At 55.4% G+C, this 21,455-nt stretch overlaps 1 protein-coding gene across 1 annotated transcript in view; it reads left to right on the top strand.

The window, feature by feature from the left end:
• Positions 1-21,455, top strand: part of LOC142907889 (uncharacterized) — a 48,056-nt gene that overhangs the window by 12,523 nt on the left and 14,078 nt on the right. Inside the window, exon 3 of the mRNA XM_076057791.1 lies at positions 4,593-6,194. Within this exon, the coding sequence (XP_075913906.1) occupies positions 4,593-5,744 (1,152 nt within the window). The 3' untranslated portion in view covers positions 5,745-6,194. The remainder of the gene's footprint in view (positions 1-4,592; positions 6,195-21,455) is intronic.

The following is a 21,455-nucleotide window of genomic DNA, read 5'->3' as shown; positions in this document are numbered from 1 at the left end:
CACTCAGTCACTCACTCAGTCACTCAGTCAGTGTCTACCCCTACGTAGGGCCTGGGTTCACCTCCTTCCCCCTGCCTGGTCAGTCACTCACTCAGTCACTCAGTCACTCACTCACTCAGTCAGTCACTCAGTCACTCACTCAGTCACTCAGTCAGTGTCTACCCCTACGTAGGGCCTGGGTTCACCTCCTTCCCCCTGCCTGGTCAGTCACTCAGTCAGTCACTCAGTCACTCACTCAGTCACTCAGTCAGTGTCTACCCCTACGTAGGGCCTGGGTTCACCTCCTTCCCCCTGCCTGGTCAGTCACTCACTCAGTCACTCAGTCACTCACTCAGTCACTCAGTCAGTGTCTACCCCTACGTAGGGCCTGGGTTCACCTCCTTCCCCCTGCCTGGTCAGTCACTCACTCAGTCACTCACTCAGTCACTCACTCAGTCACTCACTCAGTCACTCACTCAGTCACTCAGTCAGTGTCTACCCCTACGTAGGGCCTGGGTTCACCTCCTTCCCCCTGCCTGGTCAGTCACTCACTCAGTCACTCAGTCACTCACTCAGTCACTCAGTCAGTGTCTACCCCTACGTAGGGCCTGGGTTCACCTCCTTCCCCCTGCCTGGTCAGTCACTCACTCAGTCACTCACTCACTCAGTCACTCACTCAGTCACTCACTCACTCAGTCACTCACTCAGTCAGTGTCTACCCCTACGTAGGGCCTGGGTTCACCTCCTTCCCCCTGCCTGGTCAGTCACTCAGTCACTCACTCAGTCACTCACTCAGTCACTCAGTCACTCAGTCAGTCACTCAGTCAGTGTCTACCCCTACGTAGGGCCTGGGTTCACCTCCTTCCCCCTGCCTGGTCAGTCACTCACTCAGTCACTCACTCAGTCACTCACTCAGTCACTCAGTCAGTCAGTCACTCACTCACTCAGTCAGTGTCTACCCCTACGTAGGGCCTGGGTTCACCTCCTTCCCCCTGCCTGGTCAGTCACTCACTCAGTCACTCACTCAGTCACTCACTCAGTCACTCACTCAGTCACTCACTCAGTCACTCACTCACTCACTCAGTCAGTGTCTACCCCTACGTAGGGCCTGGGTTCACCTCCTACCCCCTGCCTGGTCAGTCACTCAGTCAGTCACTCAGTCACTCACTCAGTCACTCAGTCAGTGTCTACCCCTACGTAGGGCCTGGGTTCACCTCCTACCCCCTGCCTGGTCAGTCACTCACTCAGTCACTCAGTCACTCACTCAGTCACTCAGTCACTCAGTCACTCACTCAGTCACTCAGTCAGTGTCTACCCCTACATAGGGCCTGGGTTCACCTCCTTCCCCCTGCCTGGTCAGTCACTCACTCAGTCACTCAGTCACTCACTCACTCAGTCAGTCACTCAGTCACTCACTCAGTCACTCAGTCAGTGTCTACCCCTACGTAGGGCCTGGGTTCACCTCCTTCCCCCTGCCTGGTCAGTCACTCACTCAGTCACTCAGTCACTCACTCACTCAGTCAGTCACTCAGTCACTCACTCAGTCACTCAGTCAGTGTCTACCCCTACGTAGGGCCTGGGTTCACCTCCTTCCCCCTGCCTGGTCAGTCACTCAGTCAGTCACTCAGTCACTCACTCAGTCACTCAGTCAGTGTCTACCCCTACGTAGGGCCTGGGTTCACCTCCTTCCCCCTGCCTGGTCAGTCACTCACTCAGTCACTCAGTCACTCACTCAGTCACTCAGTCAGTGTCTACCCCTACGTAGGGCCTGGGTTCACCTCCTTCCCCCTGCCTGGTCAGTCACTCACTCAGTCACTCACTCAGTCACTCACTCAGTCACTCACTCAGTCACTCACTCAGTCACTCAGTCAGTGTCTACCCCTACGTAGGGCCTGGGTTCACCTCCTTCCCCCTGCCTGGTCAGTCACTCACTCAGTCACTCAGTCACTCACTCAGTCACTCAGTCAGTGTCTACCCCTACGTAGGGCCTGGGTTCACCTCCTTCCCCCTGCCTGGTCAGTCACTCACTCAGTCACTCACTCACTCAGTCACTCACTCAGTCACTCACTCACTCAGTCACTCACTCAGTCAGTGTCTACCCCTACGTAGGGCCTGGGTTCACCTCCTTCCCCCTGCCTGGTCAGTCACTCAGTCACTCACTCAGTCACTCACTCAGTCACTCAGTCACTCAGTCACTCAGTCAGTCACTCAGTCAGTGTCTACCCCTACGTAGGGCCTGGGTTCACCTCCTTCCCCCTGCCTGGTCAGTCACTCACTCAGTCACTCACTCAGTCACTCACTCAGTCACTCAGTCAGTCAGTCACTCACTCACTCAGTCAGTGTCTACCCCTACGTAGGGCCTGGGTTCACCTCCTTCCCCCTGCCTGGTCAGTCACTCACTCAGTCACTCACTCAGTCACTCACTCAGTCACTCACTCAGTCACTCACTCAGTCACTCACTCACTCACTCAGTCAGTGTCTACCCCTACGTAGGGCCTGGGTTCACCTCCTTCCCCCTGCCTGGTCAGTCACTCACTCAGTCACTCACTCAGTCACTCACTCACTCACTCAGTGTCTACCCCTACGTAGGGCCTGGGTTCACCTCCTTCCCCCTGCCTGGTCAGTCACTCAGTCACTCACTCAGTCACTCACTCAGTCACTCACTCACTCAGTCACTCAGTCACTCAGTCACTCACTCACTCAGTCACTCAGTCAGTGTCTACCCCTACGTAGGGCCTGGTTTCACCTCCTTCCCCCTGCCTGGTCAGTCACTCACTCAGTCACTCACTCAGTCACTCACTCAGTCACTCAGTCACTCACTCAGTCACTCAGTCACTCAGTCACTCAGTCAGTGTCTACCCCTACGTAGGGCCTGGGTTCACCTCCTTCCCCCTGCCTGGTCAGTCATTCACTCAGTCACTCAGTCACTCAGTCACTCACTCACTCAGTCACTCAGTCAGTGTCTACCCCTACGTAGGGCCTGGGTTCACCTCCTTCCCCCTGCCTGGTCAGTCACTCAGTCACTCACTCAGTCACTCACTCACTCAGTCAGTGTCTACCCCTACGTAGGGCCTGGGTTCACCTCCTTCCCCCTGCCTGGTCAGTCACTCACTCAGTCACTCAGTCACTCACTCAGTCACTCACTCACTCACTCAGTCACTCACTCAGTCAGTGTCTACCCCTACGTAGGGCCTGGGTTCACCTCCTTCCCCCTGCCTGGTCAGTCACTCAGTCACTCACTCAGTCACTCACTCAGTCACTCAGTCACTCACTCAGTCACTCAGTCACTCACTCACTCAGTCAGTGTCTACCCCTACGTAGGGCCTGGGTTCACCTCCTACCCCCTGCCTGGTCAGTCACTCAGTCACTCACTCAGTCACTCACTCAGTCACTCAGTCAGTGTCTACCCCTACGTAGGGCCTGGGTTCACCTCCTTCCCCCTGCCTGGTCAGTCACTCACTCAGTCAGTCACTCGCTCAGTCACTCAGTCAGTCACTCACATAGTCAGTGTCTACCCCTACGTAGGGCCTGGGTTCACCTCCTACCCCCTGCCTGGTCAGTCACTCAGTCAGTCACTCAGTCACTCACTCAGTCACTCAGTCAGTGTCTACCCCTACGTAGGGCCTGGGTTCACCTCCTACCCCCTGCCTGGTCAGTCACTCACTCAGTCACTCAGTCACTCACTCAGTCACTCACTCAGTCACTCAGTCACTCAGTCAGTGTCTACCCCTACGTAGGGCCTGGGTTCACCTCCTTCCCCCTGCCTGGTCAGTCACTCAGTCACTCACTCAGTCACTCACTCAGTCACTCAGTCACTCAGTCAGTGTCTACCCCTATGTAGGGCCTGGGTTCACCTCCTACCCCATGCCTGGTCAGTCACTCACTCAGTCACTCAGTCACTCACTCAGTCACTCAGTCAGTGTCTACCCCTACATAGGGCCTGGGTTCACCTCCTACCCCCTGCCTGGTCAGTCACTCACTCAGTCACTCAGTCAGTCACTCACTCACTCAGTCAGTGTCTACCCCTACGTAGGGCCTGGGTTCACCTCCTACCCCCTGCCTGGTTAGTCACTCAGTCACTCACTCAGTCACTCACTCACTCACTCACTCAGTCACTCAGTCAGTGTCTACCCCTACGTAGGGCCTGGGTTCACTTCCTACCCCCTGCCTGGTCAGTCACTCAGTCACTCACTCAGTCACTCACTCACTCACTCAGTCACTCACTCAGTCACTCACTCACTCAGTCAGTGTCTACCCCTACGTAGGGCCTGGGTTCACCTCCTTCCCCCTGCCTGGTCAGTCACTCACTCAGTCACTCACTCACTCAGTCACTCACTCACTCACTCAGTCACTCAGTCACTCACTCAGTCACTCAGTCACTCACTCAGTCACTCACTCAGTCACTCACTCACTCAGTCACTCAGTCACTCAGTCACTCACTCACTCAGTCACTCAGTCAGTGTCTACCCCTACGTAGGGCCTGGGTTCACCTCCTTCCCCCTGCCTGGTCAGTCACTCACTCAGTCACTCACTCAGTCACTCACTCAGTCACTCAGTCACTCACTCAGTCACTCACTCAGTGACTCACTCAGTCAGTGTCTACCCCTACGTAGGGCCTGGGTTCACCTCCTTCCCCCTGCCTGGTCAGTCACTCACTCAGTCACTCAGTCACTCAGTCACTCAGTCAGTGTCTACCCCTACGTAGGGCCTGGGTTCACCTCCTTCCCCCTGCCTGGTCAGTCACTCAGTCACTCACTCAGTCACTCACTCACTCAGTCAGTGTCTACCCCTACGTAGGGCCTGGGTTCACCTCCTTCCCCCTGCCTGGTCAGTCACTCACTCAGTCACTCAGTCACTCAGTCACTCACTCACTCAGTCACTCAGTCAGTGTCTACCCCTACGTAGGGCCTGGGTTCACCTCCTTCCCCCTGCCTGGTCAGTCACTCAGTCACTCACTCAGTCACTCACTCAGTCAGTGTCTACCCCTACGTAGGGCCTGGGTTCACCTCCTTCCCCCTGCCTGGTCAGTCACTCACTCAGTCACTCAGTCACTCAGTCACTCACTCACTCAGTCACTCAGTCAGTGTCTACCCCTACGTAGGGCCTGGGTTCACCTCCTTCCCCCTGCCTGGTCAGTCACTCAGTCACTCACTCAGTCACTCACTCACTCACTCAGTCACTCACTCAGTCAGTGTCTACCCCTACGTAGGGCCTGGGTTCACCTCCTTCCCCCTGCCTGGTCAGTCACTCAGTCACTCACTCAGTCACTCACTCAGTCACTCAGTCACTCACTCAGTCACTCAGTCACTCACTCACTCAGTCAGTGTCTACCCCTACGTAGGGCCTGGGTTCACCTCCTACCCCCTGCCTGGTCAGTCACTCAGTCACTCACTCAGTCACTCACTCAGTCACTCAGTCAGTGTCTACCCCTACGTAGGGCCTGGGTTCACCTCCTTCCCCCTGCCTGGTCAGTCACTCACTCAGTCAGTCACTCACTCAGTCACTCAGTCAGTCACTCACATAGTCAGTGTCTACCCCTACGTAGGGCCTGGGTTCACCTCCTACCCCCTGCCTGGTCAGTCACTCACTCACTCACTCAGTCACTCACTCAGTCACTCACTCAGTCACTCAGTCACTCAGTCAGTGTCTACCCCTACGTAGGGCCTGGGTTCACCTCCTTCCCCCTGCCTGGTCAGTCACTCAGTCACTCACTCAGTCACTCACTCAGTCACTCAGTCACTCAGTCAGTGTCTACCCCTACGTAGGGCCTGGGTTCACCTCCTACCCCCTGCCTGGTCAGTCACTCACTCAGTCACTCAGTCACTCACTCAGTCACTCAGTCAGTGTCTACCCCTACATAGGGCCTGGGTTCACCTCCTACCCCCTGCCTGGTCAGTCACTCACTCAGTCACTCAGTCAGTCACTCACTCACTCAGTCAGTGTCTACCCCTACGTAGGGCCTGGGTTCACCTCCTACCCCCTGCCTGGTCAGTCACTCAGTCACTCACTCAGTCACTCACTCACTCACTCAGTCACTCAGTCAGTGTCTACCCCTACGTAGGGCCTGGGTTCACCTCCTACCCCCTGCCTGGTCAGTCACTCAGTCACTCACTCAGTCACTCACTCACTCACTCAGTCACTCACTCAGTCACTCACTCACTCAGTCAGTGTCTACCCCTACGTAGGGCCTGGGTTCACCTCCTTCCCCCTGCCTGGTCAGTCACTCACTCAGTCACTCACTCACTCAGTCACTCACTCACTCACTCAGTCACTCAGTCACTCACTCAGTCACTCAGTCACTCACTCACTCAGTCAGTGTCTACCCCTACATAGGGCCTGTGTTCACCTCCTACCCCCTGCCTGGTCAGTCACTCACTCAGTCACTCACTCAGTCACTCAGTCACTCAGTCACTCACTCAGTCACTCAGTCACTCACTCAGTCACTCACTCAGTCACTCACTCAGTCACTCAGTCACTCACTCAGTCACTCAGTCACTCAGTCACTCACTCAGTCACTCAGTCAGTGTCTACCCCTACGTAGGGCCTGGGTTCACCTCCTACCCCCTGCCTGGTCAGTCACTCAGTCACTCACTCAGTCACTCACTCAGTCACTCACTCAGTGTCTACCCCTACGTAGGGCCTGGGTTCACCTCCTACCCCCTGCCTGGTCAGTCACTCACTCAGTCACTCAGTCACTCACTCAGTCACTCACTCAGTGTCTACCCCTACGTAGGGCCTGGGTTCACCTCCTACCCCCTGCCTGGTCAGTCACTCACTCAGTCACTCAGTCACTCACTCAGTCACTCACTCAGTGTCTACCCCTACGTAGGGCCTGGGTTCACCTCCTACCCCCTGCCTGGTCAGTCACTCACTCAGTCACTCAGTCACTCACTCAGTCACTCACTCAGTGTCTACCCCTACGTAGGGCCTGGGTTCACCTCCTACCCCCTGCCTGGTCAGTCACTCACTCAGTCACTCAGTCACTCACTCAGTCACTCACTCAGTGTCTACCCCTACGTAGGGCCTGGGTTCACCTCCTACCCCCTGCCTGGTCAGTCACTCACTCAGTCACTCAGTCACTCACTCAGTCACTCACTCAGTCACTCACTCAGTCACTCAGTCACTCACTCAGTCACTCAGTCAGTGTCTACCCCTACGTAGGGCCTGGGTTCACCTCCTACCCCCTGCCTGGTCAGTCACTCAGTCACTCACTCAGTCACTCACTCAGTCACTTAGTCACTCAGTCAGTGTCTACCCATACATAGGGCCTGGGTTCACCTCCTACCCCCTGCCTGGTCAGTCACTCACTCAGTCACTCACTCAGTCACTCACTCAGTCACTCAGTCACTCACTCAGTCACTCAGTCACTCACTCAGTCACTCACTCAGTCACTCACTCAGTCACTCAGTCACTCACTCAGTCAGTGCCTACCCCTACGTAGGGCCTGGGTTCACCTCCTACCCCCTGCCTGGTCAGTCACTCACTCAGTCACTCACTCAGTCACTCACTCAGTCACTCAGTCACTCACTCAGTCACTCACTCAGTCACTCACTCAGTCACTCAGTCACTCACTCACTCACTCAGTCACTCACTCAGTCACTCAGTCAGTGTCTACCCCTACGTAGGGCCTGGGTTCACCTCCTACCCCCTGCCTGGTCAGTCACTCAGTCACTCACTCAGTCACTCACTCAGTCACTCACTCAGTCACTCACTCAGTGTCTACCCCTACGTAGGGCCTGGGTTCACCTCCTACCCCCTGCCTGGTCAGTCACTCAGTCACTCACTCAGTCACTCACTCAGTCACTCACTCAGTGTCTACCCCTACGTAGGGCCTGGGTTCACCTCCTACCCCCTGCCTGGTCAGTCACTCACTCAGTCACTCAGTCACTCACTCAGTCACTCACTCAGTGTCTACCCCTACGTAGGGCCTGGGTTCACCTCCTACCCCCTGCCTGGTCAGTCACTCACTCAGTCACTCAGTCACTCACTCAGTCACTCACTCAGTGTCTACCCCTACGTAGGGCCTGGGTTCACCTCCTACCCCCTGCCTGGTCAGTCACTCACTCAGTCACTCAGTCACTCACTCAGTCACTCACTCAGTGTCTACCCCTACGTAGGGCCTGGGTTCACCTCCTACCCCCTGCCTGGTCAGTCACTCACTCAGTCACTCAGTCACTCACTCAGTCACTCACTCAGTCACTCACTCAGTCACTCAGTCACTCACTCAGTCACTCAGTCAGTGTCTACCCCTACGTAGGGCCTGGGTTCACCTCCTACCCCCTGCCTGGTCAGTCACTCAGTCACTCACTCAGTCACTCACTCAGTCACTTAGTCACTCAGTCAGTGTCTACCCATACATAGGGCCTGGGTTCACCTCCTACCCCCTGCCTGGTCAGTCACTCACTCAGTCACTCACTCAGTCACTCACTCAGTCACTCAGTCACTCACTCAGTCACTCAGTCACTCACTCAGTCACTCACTCAGTCACTCACTCAGTCACTCAGTCACTCACTCAGTCAGTGCCTACCCCTACGTAGGGCCTGGGTTCACCTCCTACCCCCTGCCTGGTCAGTCACTCACTCAGTCACTCACTCAGTCACTCACTCAGTCACTCAGTCACTCACTCAGTCACTCACTCAGTCACTCACTCAGTCACTCAGTCACTCACTCACTCACTCAGTCACTCACTCAGTCACTCAGTCAGTGTCTACCCCTACGTAGGGCCTGGGTTCACCTCCTACCCCCTGCCTGGTCAGTCACTCAGTCACTCACTCAGTCACTCACTCAGACACTCACTCAGTGTCTACCCCTACGTAGGGCCTGGGTTCACCTCCTACCCCCTGCCTGGTCAGTCACTCACTCAGTCACTCAGTCAGTGTCTACCCATACGTAGGGCCTGGGTTCACCTCCTACCCCCTGCCTGGTCAGTCACTCACTCAGTCACTCAGTCACTCACTCACTCAGTCAGTCACTCAGTCACTCACTCAGTCACTCAGTCAGTGTCTACCCCTACATTGCGCCTGGGTTCACCTCCTACCCCCCTGCCTGGTCAGTCACTCACTCAGTCACTCAGTCACTCAGTCACTCAGTCAGTGTCTACCCCTACGTAGGGCCTGGGTTCACCTCCTACCCCCTGCCTGGTCAGTCACTCACTCAGTCACTCACTCAGTCACTCAGTCACTCACTCAGTCACTCAGTCACTCACTCAGTCACTCAGTCACTCACTCAGTCACTCACTCAGTGTCTACCCCTACGTAGGGCCTGGGTTCACCTCCTACCCCCTGCCTGGTCAGTCACTCACTCAGTCACTCACTCAGTCAGTGTCTACCCCTACGTAGGGCCTGGGTTCACCTCCTACCCCCTGCCTGGTCAGTCACTCAGTCACTCACTCAGTCAGTCACTCAGTCACTCACTCAGTCACTCAGTCACTCAGTCACTCACTCACATAGTCAGTGTCTACCCCTACATAGGGCCTGGGTTCACCTCCTACCCCCTGCCTGGTCAGTCACTCACTCAGTCACTCACTCAGTCACTCAGTCACTCACTCACTTAGTCACTCAGTCACTTAGTCACTCAGTCACTCACTCAGTCACTTACTCAGTCACTCACTCACTCAGTCAGTCAGTCACTCATTCAGTCACTCAGTCACTCACTTAGTCACTCAGTCACTCAGTCACTCAGTCACTTAGTCACTCACTCACTCAGTCAGTCACTCACTCAGTCACTCACTCAGTCACTCAGTCACTCACTCAGTCACTCAGTCACTCACTCAGTCACTCAGTCACTCACTCAGTCACTCAGTCACTCACTCACTCAGTCAGTGTCTACCCCTACATAGGGCCTGGGTTCACCTCCTACCCCCTGCCTGGTCAGTCACTCACTCAGTCACTCACTCAGTCACTCAGTCACTCAGTCACTCACTCAGTCACTCAGTCACTCACTCAGTCACTCACTCAGTCACTCACTCAGTCACTCAGTCACTCACTCAGTCACTCAGTCACTCAGTCACTCACTCAGTCACTCAGTCAGTGTCTACCCCTACGTAGGGCCTGGGTTCACCTCCTACCCCCTGCCTGGTCAGTCACTCAGTCACTCACTCAGTCACTCACTCAGTCACTCACTCAGTGTCTACCCCTACGTAGGGCCTGGGTTCACCTCCTACCCCCTGCCTGGTCAGTCACTCACTCAGTCACTCAGTCACTCACTCAGTCACTCACTCAGTGTCTACCCCTACGTAGGGCCTGGGTTCACCTCCTACCCCCTGCCTGGTCAGTCACTCACTCAGTCACTCAGTCACTCACTCAGTCACTCACTCAGTGTCTACCCCTACGTAGGGCCTGGGTTCACCTCCTACCCCCTGCCTGGTCAGTCACTCACTCAGTCACTCAGTCACTCACTCAGTCACTCACTCAGTGTCTACCCCTACGTAGGGCCTGGGTTCACCTCCTACCCCCTGCCTGGTCAGTCACTCACTCAGTCACTCAGTCACTCACTCAGTCACTCACTCAGTGTCTACCCCTACGTAGGGCCTGGGTTCACCTCCTACCCCCTGCCTGGTCAGTCACTCACTCAGTCACTCAGTCACTCACTCAGTCACTCACTCAGTCACTCACTCAGTCACTCAGTCACTCACTCAGTCACTCAGTCAGTGTCTACCCCTACGTAGGGCCTGGGTTCACCTCCTACCCCCTGCCTGGTCAGTCACTCAGTCACTCACTCAGTCACTCACTCAGTCACTTAGTCACTCAGTCAGTGTCTACCCATACATAGGGCCTGGGTTCACCTCCTACCCCCTGCCTGGTCAGTCACTCACTCAGTCACTCAGTCACTCACTCAGTCACTCAGTCACTCACTCAGTCACTCAGTCACTCACTCAGTCACTCACTCAGTCACTCACTCAGTCACTCAGTCACTCACTCAGTCACTCAGTCACTCAGTCACTCACTCAGTCACTCAGTCAGTGTCTACCCCTACGTAGGGCCTGGGTTCACCTCCTACCCCCTGCCTGGTCAGTCACTCAGTCACTCACTCAGTCACTCACTCAGTCACTCACTCAGTGTCTACCCCTACGTAGGGCCTGGGTTCACCTCCTACCCCCTGCCTGGTCAGTCACTCACTCAGTCACTCAGTCACTCACTCAGTCACTCACTCAGTGTCTACCCCTACGTAGGGCCTGGGTTCACCTCCTACCCCCTGCCTGGTCAGTCACTCACTCAGTCACTCAGTCACTCACTCAGTCACTCACTCAGTGTCTACCCCTACGTAGGGCCTGGGTTCACCTCCTACCCCCTGCCTGGTCAGTCACTCACTCAGTCACTCAGTCACTCACTCAGTCACTCACTCAGTGTCTACCCCTACGTAGGGCCTGGGTTCACCTCCTACCCCCTGCCTGGTCAGTCACTCACTCAGTCACTCAGTCACTCACTCAGTCACTCACTCAGTGTCTACCCCCACGTAGGGCCTGGGTTCACCTCCTACCCCCTGCCTGGTCAGTCACTCACTCAGTCACTCAGTCACTCACTCAGTCACTCACTCAGTCACTCACTCAGTCACTCAGTCACTCACTCAGTCACTCAGTCAGTGTCTACCCCTACGTAGGGCCTGGGTTCACCTCCTACCCCCTGCCTGGTCAGTCACTCAGTCACTCACTCAGTCACTCACTCAGTCACTTAGTCACTCAGTCAGTGTCTACCCATACATAGGGCCTGGGTTCACCTCCTACCCCCTGCCTGGTCAGTCACTCACTCAGTCACTCAGTCACTCACTCAGTCACTCACTCACTCACTCAGTCACTCAGTCACTCACTCAGTCACTCACTCAGTGTCTACCCCTACGTAGGGCCTGGGTTCACCTCCTACCCCCTGCCTGGTCAGTCACTCACTCAGTCACTCACTCAGTCACTCACTCAGTCACTCAGTCAGTGTCTACCCCTACGTAGGGCCTGGGTTCACCTCCTACCCCCTGCCTGGTCAGTCACTCAGTCACTCACTCAGTCACTCACTCAGTCACTTAGTCACTCAGTCAGTGTCTACCCATACATAGGGCCTGGGTTCACCTCCTACCCCCTGCCTGGTCAGTCACTCAGTCACTCACTCAGTCACTCACTCAGTCACTTAGTCACTCAGTCAGTGTCTACCCCTACGTAGGGCCTGGGTTCACCTCCTACCCCCTGCCTGGTCAGTCACTCAGTCACTCACTCAGTCACTCACTCAGTCACTCACTCAGTCACTCAGTCAGTGCCTACCCCTACGTAGGGCCTGGGTTCACCTCCTACCCCCTGCCTGGTCAGTCACTCACTCAGTCACTCACTCAGTCACTCACTCAGTCACTCAGTCACTCACTCAGTCACTCAGTCACTCACTCAGTCACTCACTCAGTCACTCAGTCACTCACTCAGTCACTCAGTCAGTGCCTACCCCTACGTAGGGCCTGGGTTCACCTCCTACCCCCTGCCTGGTCAGTCACTCACTCAGTCACTCACTCAGTCACTCACTCAGTCACTCAGTCACTCACTCAGTCACTCAGTCACTCACTCAGTCACTCACTCAGTCACTCACTCAGTCACTCAGTCACTCACTCAGTCACTCACTCACTCACTCAGTCACTCACTCAGTCACTCAGTCAGTGTCTACCCCTACGTAGGGCCTGGGTTCACCTCCTACCCCCTGCCTGGTCAGTCACTCAGTCACTCACTCAGTCACTCAGTCACTCACTCAGTCACTCAGTCACTCACTCAGTCACTCAGTCACTCACTCAGTCACTCAGTCACTCACTCACTCAGTCAGTGTCTACCCCTACATAGGGCCTGGGTTCACCTCCTACCCCCTGCCTGGTCAGTCACTCACTCAGTCACTCACTCAGTCACTCAGTCACTCAGTCACTCACTCAGTCACTCAGTCACTCACTCAGTCACTCACTCAGTCACTCACTCAGTCACTCAGTCACTCACTCAGTCACTCACTCAGTCACTCAGTCAGTGTCTACCCCTACGTAGGGCCTGGGTTCACCTCCTACCCCCTGCCTGGTCAGTCACTCAGTCACTCACTCAGTCACTCACTCAGTCACTCACTCAGTGTCTACCCCTACGTAGGGCCTGGGTTCACCTCCTACCCCCTGCCTGGTCAGTCACTCACTCAGTCACTCAGTCACTCACTCAGTCACTCACTCAGTGTCTACCCCTACGTAGGGCCTGGGTTCACCTCCTACCCCCTGCCTGGTCAGTCACTCACTCAGTCACTCAGTCACTCACTCAGTCACTCACTCAGTGTCTAACCCTACGTAGGGCCTGGGTTCACCTCCTACCCCCTGCCTGGTCAGTCACTCACTCAGTCACTCAGTCACTCACTCAGTCACTCACTCAGTGTCTACCCCTACGTAGGGCCTGGGTTCACCTCCTACCCCCTGCCTGGTCAGTCACTCACTCAGTCACTCAGTCACTCACTCAGTCACTCACTCAGTGTCTACCCCTACGTAGGGCCTGGGTTCACCTCCTACCCCCTGCCTGGTCAGTCACTCACTCAGTCACTCAGTCACTCACTCAGTCACTCACTCAGTCACTCACTCAGTCACTCAGTCACTCACTCAGTCACTCAGTCAGTGTCTACCCCTACGTAGGGCCTGGGTTCACCTCCTACCCCCTGCCTGGTCAGTCACTCAGTCACTCACTCAGTCACTCACTCAGTCACTTAGTCACTCAGTCAGTGTCTACCCATACATAGGGCCTGGGTTCACCTCCTACCCCCTGCCTGGTCAGTCACTCACTCAGTCACTCAGTCACTCACTCAGTCACTCACTCACTCACTCAGTCACTCAGTCACTCACTCAGTCACTCACTCAGTGTCTACCCCTACGTAGGGCCTGGGTTCACCTCCTACCCCCTGCCTGGTCAGTCACTCACTCAGTCACTCACTCAGTCACTCAGTCAGTGTCTACCCCTACGTAGGGCCTGGGTTCACCTCCTACCCCCTGCCTGGTCAGTCACTCAGTCACTCACTCAGTCACTCACTCAGTCACTTAGTCACTCAGTCAGTGTCTACCCATACATAGGGCCTGGGTTCACCTCCTACCCCCTGCCTGGTCAGTCACTCAGTCACTCACTCAGTCACTCACTCAGTCACTTAGTCACTCAGTCAGTGTCTACCCCTACGTAGGGCCTGGGTTCACCTCCTACCCCCTGCCTGGTCAGTCACTCAGTCACTCACTCAGTCACTCACTCAGTCACTCACTCAGTCACTCAGTCAGTGCCTACCCCTACGTAGGGCCTGGGTTCACCTCCTACCCCCTGCCTGGTCAGTCACTCACTCAGTCACTCACTCAGTCACTCACTCAGTCACTCAGTCACTCACTCAGTCACTCAGTCACTCACTCAGTCACTCACTCAGTCACTCACTCAGTCACTCAGTCACTCAGTCACTCACTCAGTCACTCAGTCAGTGCCTACCCCTACGTAGGGCCTGGGTTCACCTCCTACCCCCTGCCTGGTCAGTCACTCACTCAGTCACTCACTCAGTCACTCACTCAGTCACTCAGTCACTCACTCAGTCACTCACTCAGTCACTCAGTCACTCACTCAGTCACTCACTCAGTCACTCACTCAGTCACTCAGTCACTCACTCAGTCACTCAGTCACTCAGTCACTCACTCAGTCACTCAGTCAGTGTCTACCCCTACGTAGGGCCTGGGTTCACCTCCTACCCCCTGCCTGGTCAGTCACTCAGTCACTCACTCAGTCACTCACTCAGTCACTCACTCAGTGTCTACCCCTACGTAGGGCCTGGGTTCACCTCCTACCCCCTGCCTGGTCAGTCACTCACTCAGTCACTCACTCAGTCACTCACTCAGTCACTCAGTCACTCACTCAGTCACTCAGTCACTCACTCAGTCACTCACTCAGTCACTCACTCAGTCACTCAGTCACTCACTCAGTCAGTGTCTACCCCTACGTAGGGCCTGGGTTCACCTCCTACCCCCTGCCTGGTCAGTCACTCAGTCACTCACTCAGTCACTCACTCAGTCACTCACTCAGTGTCTACCCCTACGTAGGGCCTGGGTTCACCTCCTACCCCCTGCCTGGTCAGTCACTCAGTCACTCACTCAGTCACTCACTCAGTCACTTAGTCACTCAGTCAGTGTCTACCCATACATAGGGCCTGGGTTCACCTCCTACCCCCTGCCTGGTCAGTCACTCACTCAGTCACTCAGTCACTCACTCAGTCACTCACTCACTCACTCAGTCACTCAGTCACTCACTCAGTCACTCACTCAGTGTCTACCCCTACGTAGGGCCTGGGTTCACCTCCTACCCCCTGCCTGGTCAGTCACTCACTCAGTCACTCACTCAGTCACTCACTCAGTCACTCAGTCAGTGTCTACCCCTACGTAGGGCCTGGGTTCACCTCCTACCCCCTGCCTGGTCAGTCACTCAGTCACTCACTCAGTCACTCACTCAGTCACTTAGTCACTCAGTCAGTGTCTACCCATACATAGGGCCTGGGTTCACCTCCTACCCCCTGCCTGGTCAGTCACTCAGTCACTCACTCAGTCACTCACTCAGTCACTTAGTCACTCAGTCAGTGTCTACCCCTACGTAGGGCCTGGGTTCACCTCCTACCCCCTGCCTGGTCAGTCACTCAGTCACTCACTCAGTCACTCACTCAGTCACTCACTCAGTCACTCAGTCAGTGCCTACCCCTACGTAGGGCCTGGGTTCACCTCCTACCCCCTGCCTGGTCAGTCACTCACTCAGTCACTCACTCAGTCACTCACTCAGTCACTCAGTCACTCACTCAGTCACTCAGTCACTCACTCAGTCACTCACTCAGTCACTCAGTCACTCACTCAGTCACTCAGTCAGTGCCTACCCCTACGTAGGGCCTGGGTTCACCTCCTACCCCCTGCCTGGTCAGTCACTCACTCAGTCACTCACTCAGTCACTCACTCAGTCACTCAGTCACTCACTCAGTCACTCAGTCACTCACTCAGTCACTCACTCAGTCACTCACTCAGTCACTCAGTCACTCACTCAGTCACTCACTCACTCACTCAGTCACTCACTCAGTCACTCAGTCAGTGTCTACCCCTACGTAGGGCCTGGGTTCACCTCCTACCCCCTGCCTGGTCAGTCACTCAGTCACTCACTCAGTCACTCAGTCACTCACTCAGTCACTCAGTCACTCACTCAGTCACTCAGTCACTCACTCAGTCACTCAGTCACTCACTCACTCAGTCAGTGTCTACCCCTACATAGGGCCTGGGTTCACCTCCTACCCCCTGCCTGGTCAGTCACTCACTCAGTCACTCACTCAGTCACTCAGTCACTCAGTCACTCACTCAGTCACTCAGTCACTCACTCAGTCACTCACTCAGTCACTCACTCAGTCACTCAGTCACTCACTCAGTCACTCACTCAGTCACTCAGTCAGTGTCTACCCCTACGTAGGGCCTGGGTTCACCTCCTACCCCCTGCCTGGTCAGTCACTCAGTCACTCACTCAGTCACTCACTCAGTCACTCACTCAGTGTCTACCCCTACGTAGGGCCTGGGTTCACCTCCTACCCCCTGCCTGGTCAGTCACTCACTCAGTCACTCAGTCACTCACTCAGTCACTCACTCAGTGTCTACCCCTACGTAGGGCCTGGGTTCACCTCCTACCCCCTGCCTGGTCAGTCACTCACTCAGTCACTCAGTCACTCACTCAGTCACTCACTCAGTGTCTAACCCTACGTAGGGCCTGGGTTCACCTCCTACCCCCTGCCTGGTCAGTCACTCACTCAGTCACTCAGTCACTCACTCAGTCACTCACTCAGTGTCTACCCCTACGTAGGGCCTGGGTTCACCTCCTACCCCCTGCCTGGTCAGTCACTCACTCAGTCACTCAGTCACTCACTCAGTCACTCACTCAGTGTCTACCCCTACGTAGGGCCTGGGTTCACCTCCTACCCCCTGCCTGGTCAGTCACTCACTCAGTCACTCAGTCACTCACTCAGTCACTCACTCAGTCACTCACTCAGTCACTCAGTCACTCACTCAGTCACTCAGTCAGTGTCTACCCCTACGTAGGGCCTGGGTTCACCTCCTACCCCCTGCCTGGTCAGTCACTCAGTCACTCACTCAGTCACTCACTCAGTCACTTAGTCACTCAGTCAGTGTCTACCCATACATAGGGCCTGGGTTCACCTCCTACCCCCTGCCTGGTCAGTCACTCACTCAGTCACTCAGTCACTCACTCAGTCACTCACTCACTCAGTCACTCAGTCACTCACTCAGTCACTCACTCAGTGTCTACCCCTACGTAGGGCCTGGGTTCACCTCCTACCCCCTGCCTGGTCAGTCACTCACTCAGTCACTCACTCAGTCACTCAGTCAGTGTCTACCCCTACGTAGGGCCTGGGTTCACCTCCTACCCCCTGCCTGGTCAGTCACTCAGTCACTCACTCAGTCACTCACTCAGTCACTTAGTCACTCAGTCAGTGTCTACCCATACATAGGGCCTGGGTTCACCTCCTACCCCCTGCCTGGTCAGTCACTCAGTCACTCACTCAGTCACTCACTCAGTCACTTAGTCACTCAGTCAGTGTCTACCCCTACGTAGGGCCTGGGTTCACCTCCTACCCCCTGCCTGGTCAGTCACTCAGTCACTCACTCAGTCACTCACTCAGTCACTCACTCAGTCACTCAGTCAGTGCCTACCCCTACGTAGGGCCTGGGTTCACCTCCTACCCCCTGCCTGGTCAGTCACTCACTCAGTCACTCAGTCACTCACTCAGTCACTCAGTCACTCACTCAGTCACTCAGTCACTCACTCAGTCACTCACTCAGTCACTCACTCAGTCACTCAGTCACTCAGTCACTCACTCAGTCACTCAGTCAGTGCCTACCCCTACGTAGGGCCTGGGTTCACCTCCTACCCCCTGCCTGGTCAGTCACTCACTCAGTCACTCACTCAGTCACTCACTCAGTCACTCAGTCACTCACTCAGTCACTCACTCAGTCACTCAGTCACTCACTCAGTCACTCACTCAGTCACTCACTCAGTCACTCAGTCACTCACTCAGTCACTCAGTCACTCAGTCACTCACTCAGTCACTCAGTCAGTGTCTACCCCTACGTAGGGCCTGGGTTCACCTCCTACCCCCTGCCTGGTCAGTCACTCAGTCACTCACTCAGTCACTCACTCAGTCACTCACTCAGTGTCTACCCCTACGTAGGGCCTGGGTTCACCTCCTACCCCCTGCCTGGTCAGTCACTCACTCAGTCACTCAGTCACTCACTCAGTCACTCACTCAGTGTCTACCCCTACGTAGGGCCTGGGTTCACCTCCTACCCCCTGCCTGGTCAGTCACTCACTCAGTCACTCACTCAGTCACTCACTCAGTGTCTACCCCTACGTAGGGCCTGGGTTCACCTCCTACCCCCTGCCTGGTCAGTCACTCACTCAGTCACTCAGTCACTCACTCAGTCACTCACTCAGTGTCTACCCCTACGTAGGGCCTGGGTTCACCTCCTACCCCCTGCCTGGTCAGTCACTCACTCAGTCACTCAGTCACTCACTCAGTCACTCACTCAGTGTCTACCCCTACGTAGGGCCTGGGTTCACCTCCTACCCCCTGCCTGGTCAGTCACTCACTCAGTCACTCAGTCACTCACTCAGTCACTCACTCAGTCACTCACTCAGTCACTCAGTCACTCACTCAGTCACTCAGTCAGTGTCTACCCCTACGTAGGGCCTGGGTTCACCTCCTACCCCCTGCCTGGTCAGTCACTCAGTCACTCACTCAGTCACTCACTCAGTCACTTAGTCACTCAGTCAGTGTCTACCCATACATAGGGCCTGGGTTCACCTCCTACCCCCTGCCTGGTCAGTCACTCACTCAGTCACTCAGTCACTCACTCAGTCACTCACTCACTCACTCAGTCACTCAGTCACTCACTCAGTCACTCACTCAGTGTCTACCCCTACGTAGGGCCTGGGTTCACCTCCTACCCCCTGCCTGGTCAGTCACTCACTCAGTCACTCACTCAGTCACTCACTCAGTCACTCAGTCAGTGTCTACCCCTACGTAGGGCCTGGGTTCACCTCCTACCCCCTGCCTGGTCAGTCACTCAGTCACTCACTCAGTCACTCACTCAGTCACTTAGTCACTCAGTCAGTGTCTACCCATACATAGGGCCTGGGTTCACCTCCTACCCCCTGCCTGGTCAGTCACTCAGTCACTCACTCAGTCACTCACTCAGTCACTTAGTCACTCAGTCAGTGTCTACCCCTACGTAGGGCCTGGGTTCACCTCCTACCCCCTGCCTGGTCAGTCACTCAGTCACTCACTCAGTCACTCACTCAGTCACTCACTCAGTCACTCAGTCAGTGCCTACCCCTACGTAGGGCCTGGGTTCACCTCCTACCCCCTGCCTGGTCAGTCACTCACTCAGTCACTCACTCAGTCACTCACTCAGTCACTCAGTCACTCACTCAGTCACTCAGTCACTCACTCAGTCACTCACTCAGTCACTCACTCAGTCACTCAGTCACTCACTCAGTCACTCAGTCAGTGCCTACCCCTATGTAGGGCCTGGGTTCACCTCCTACCCCCTGCCTGGTCAGTCACTCACTCAGTCACTCACTCAGTCACTCACTCAGTCACTCAGTCACTCACTCAGTCACTCAGTCACTCACTCAGTCACTCACTCAGTCACTCACTCAGTCACTCAGTCACTCACTCAGTCACTCACTCACTCACTCAGTCACTCACTCAGTCACTCAGTCAGTGTCTACCCCTACGTAGGGCCTGGGTTCACCTCCTACCCCCTGCCTGGTCAGTCACTCAGTCACTCACTCAGTCACTCACTCAGTCACTCACTCAGTGTCTACCCCTACGTAGGGCCTGGGTTCACCTCCTACCCCCTGCCTGGTCAGTCACTCACTCAGTCACTCAGTCAGTGTCTACCCATACGTAGGGCCTGGGTTCACCTCCTACCCCCTGCCTGGTCAGTCACTCACTCAGTCACTCAGTCACTCAGTCAGTCACTCAGTCACTCACTCAGTCACTCAGTCAGTGTCTACGCCTACATTGCGCCTGGGTTCACCTCCTACCCCCTGCCTGGTCAGTCACTCACTCAGTCACTCAGTCACTCAGTCACTCAGTCAGTGTCTACCCCTACGTAGGGCCTGGGTTCACCTCCTACCCCCTGCCTGGTCAGTCACTCACTCAGTCACTCACTCAGTCACTCAGTCACTCACTCAGTCACTCAGTCACTCACTCAGTCACTCAGTCACTCACTCAGTCACTCAGTCACTCACTCAGTCACTCACTCAGTGTCTACCCCTACGTAGGGCCTGGGTTCACCTCCTACCCCCTGCCTGGTCAGTCACTCACTCAGTCACTCACTCAGTCAGTGTCTACCCCTACGTAGGGCCTGGGTTCACCTCCTACCCCCTGCCTGGTCAGTCACTCAGTCACTCACTCAGTCAGTCACTCAGTCACTCACTCAGTCACTCAGTCACTCAGTCACTCACTCACATAGTCAGTGTCTACCCCTACATAGGGCCTGGGTTCACCTCCTACCCCCTGCCTGGTCAGTCACTCACTCAGTCACTCAGTCACTCAGTCACTCACTCACTTAGTCACTCAGTCACTTAGTCACTCAGTCACTCACTCAGTCACTCACTCAGTCACTCACTCACTCAGTCAGTCAGTCACTCATTCAGTCACTCAGTCACTCACTTAGTCACTCAGTCACTCAGTCACTTAGTCACTCACTCACTCAGTCAGTCACTCAGTCAGTCACTCACTCAGTCACTCACTCAGTCACTCAGTCACTCACTCAGTCACTCAGTCACTCACTCAGTCACTCACTCAGTCAATCACTCAGTCACTCATTCAGTCACTCAGTCACTCAGTCACTCACTCAGTCACTCACTCACATAGTCACTCACTCAGTCACTCAGTCACTCAGTCAGTCACTCAGTCAGTGTCTACCCCTACGTAGGGCCTGGGTTCACCTCCTACCCCCTGCCTGGTCAGTCACTCAGTCACTCACTCAGTCACTCACTCAGTCACTTAGTCACTCAGTCAGTGTCTACCCATACATAGGGCCTGGGTTCACCTCCTACCCCCTGCCTGGTCAGTCACTCAGTCACTCACTCAGTCACTCACTCAGTCACTTAGTCACTCAGTCAGTGTCTACCCCTACGTAGGGCCTGGGTTCACCTCCTACCCCCTGCCTGGTCAGTCACTCAGTCACTCACTCAGTCACTCACTCAGTCACTCACTCAGTCACTCAGTCAGTGCCTACCCCTACGTAGGGCCTGGGTTCACCTCCTACCCCCTGCCTGGTCAGTCACTCACTCAGTCACTCACTCAGTCACTCAGTCACTCACTCAGTCACTCAGTCAGTGCCTACCCCTACGTAGGGCCTGGGTTCACCTCCTACCCCCTGCCTGGTCAGTCACTCACTCAGTCACTCACTCAGTCACTCACTCA

Source organism: Petromyzon marinus, chromosome 84 (genome assembly GCF_048934315.1).
Source record: "Petromyzon marinus isolate PM22_M1 ecotype Great Lakes invasive population chromosome 84, UKy_Petmar_22M1.pri1.0, whole genome shotgun sequence".
NCBI classification, from domain to species: Eukaryota; Metazoa; Chordata; class Hyperoartia; order Petromyzontiformes; family Petromyzontidae; genus Petromyzon; species Petromyzon marinus.
The sequence above is the reverse complement of the archived record's forward strand: the minus strand, read 5'-3'. Positions and strand labels throughout refer to the sequence as shown.